This window comes from Apteryx rowi, unplaced genomic scaffold, assembly GCF_003343035.1.
Source record: "Apteryx rowi isolate R43461 unplaced genomic scaffold, aptRow1 scaffold_2438, whole genome shotgun sequence".
Taxonomy (NCBI): Eukaryota; Metazoa; Chordata; class Aves; order Apterygiformes; family Apterygidae; genus Apteryx; species Apteryx rowi.
The window spans coordinates 7,790-9,539 of NW_020448795.1; the positions used below are offsets into that span (position 1 = coordinate 7,790).

Consider the following 1,750-nt stretch of genomic DNA (forward strand, 5'->3'; position numbering starts at 1 on the left):
AGGGATGGGGACAGGGACATGGTGGGTCCGGCCACCAACAGGGACATGGACGAGGTGGCCCTCACCAGGGATGGGGACAGGGACATGGTGGATCCGGTCACCAACAGGGACAGGGACGAGGTGGCCCTCACCACCGTTGGGGACAGGGATGGGGACAGGGTGGCCCCTTTTGCCCACTAGGGACAGGGACAGGGTGGCACCTGGCACCCATTGGGGATGGCGACAGGGTGGCCCCTGCCACCGATGGGGACAGGGACGGGGCTGGGGTGGCACCCAAGCGCCACCAGGACGTGGGTGCCCCTGCACAGGCACCCGGCCCTGTGTGCGGGGGGGTCCCCCCAGCACCCTCGGGTGCCACCTGGGTGTCCCCACGCCCCTGGGTGCCACGTGGGCTGGTGTCCCTGCACCCCTGGGTGCCACCTGGGTGTCCCCGCACCCCTGGGTGCCACGTGGGCTGGTGTCCCCGCACCCCTGGGTGCCACCTGGGTGTCCCCACACCCCTGGGTGCCACGTGGGCTGGTGTCCCCGCACCCCTGGGTGCCACCCGGGTGTCCCCGCACCTTTGGGTGCCACCTGGGTGTCCCCACACCCCTGGGTGCCACCTGGGTGTCCCCATTCCCCTGGGTGCCACGTGGGCTGGTGTCCCCGCACCCCTGGGTGCCACCCGGGTGTCCCCATGCCCCTGGGTGCCACATGGGCTGGTGTCCCTGCACCCCTGGGTGCCACCTGGGTGTCCCCGCACCCCTGGGTGCCACGTGGGCTGGTGTCCCTGCACCCCTGGGTGCCACCTGGGTGTCCCCGCACCCCTGGGTGCCACCCGGGTGTCCCCATGCCCCTGGGTGCCACATGGGCTGGTGTCCCCACACCCCTGGGTGCCACCTGGGTGTCCCCGCACCTTTGGGTGCCACCTGGGTGTCCCCATTCCCCTGGGTGCCACGTGGGCTGGTGTCCCCGCACCCCTGGGTGCCACCCGGGTGTCCCCATGCCCCTCGGTGCCACATGGGCTGGTGTCCCCACACCTTTGGGTGCCACCTGGGTGTCCCTGCACCCCTGGGTGTCACGTGGGCCGGTGTCCCCATTCCCCTGGGTGCCACCTGGGTGTCCCTGCGCCCTTGGGTGCCACCTGGGTGTCCCCGCACCCCTGGGTGCCACGTGGGCTGGTGTCCCCGCACCCCTGGGTGCCACCTGGGTGTCCCCATTCCCCTGGGTGCCACGTGGGCTGGTGTCCCCGCACCTTTGGGTGCCACCTGGGTGTCCCCGCACCCCTGGGTGCCACATGGGCTGGTGTCCCCGCACCCTTGGGCACCACCCAGGTGTCCCCGCGCCCCTGGGTGCCACATGGGCTGGTGTCCCCGCACCCTTGGGCGCCACCCAGGTGTCCCCGCACCCTTGGGCACCACCCGGGTGTCCCCGCGCCCCTGGGTGCCCACGGGTGCGGCGCGGGCGCAGGGTCGCACGCAGCTGCTCATCGTGGACCGGAGCTTCGACCTGGTGACGCCGCTGCTGCACGAGTTGACGCTGCAGGCGATGGCCTACGACCTGCTGGACCTCCAGCACGACACCTACCGGTGCGTGTCACCAGCACCCAAGGGTGGGGGGCACCCAAGGGTGCCTGCGGTCTCCTCCGGGGCCCATCCGGATCCGTGGTTGCTCCATGGCCCATCCGTGGTTGCTCCATGGCCCATCCGTGGTTGCTCCACGGCCAATGGGTGGTTGCTCCATGGCCAATGTGTGGTTGCTCCATGGCCAA

The 1,750-nt window shown here is 71.4% G+C and overlaps 1 protein-coding gene across 1 annotated transcript in view; it reads left to right on the forward strand.

The window, feature by feature from the left end:
- LOC112966462 (syntaxin-binding protein 2-like) overlaps positions 1 to 1,643 on the forward strand; it is a gene marked incomplete at both ends in the record, with an annotated part of 8,453 nt that extends 6,810 nt beyond the window's left edge. Inside the window, one exon of the mRNA XM_026066590.1 lies at positions 1,450 to 1,643. Within this exon, the coding sequence (XP_025922375.1) occupies positions 1,450 to 1,643 (194 nt within the window). The remainder of the gene's footprint in view (positions 1 to 1,449) is intronic.
- Between the last annotated feature and the right edge of the window lie 107 nt (positions 1,644 to 1,750).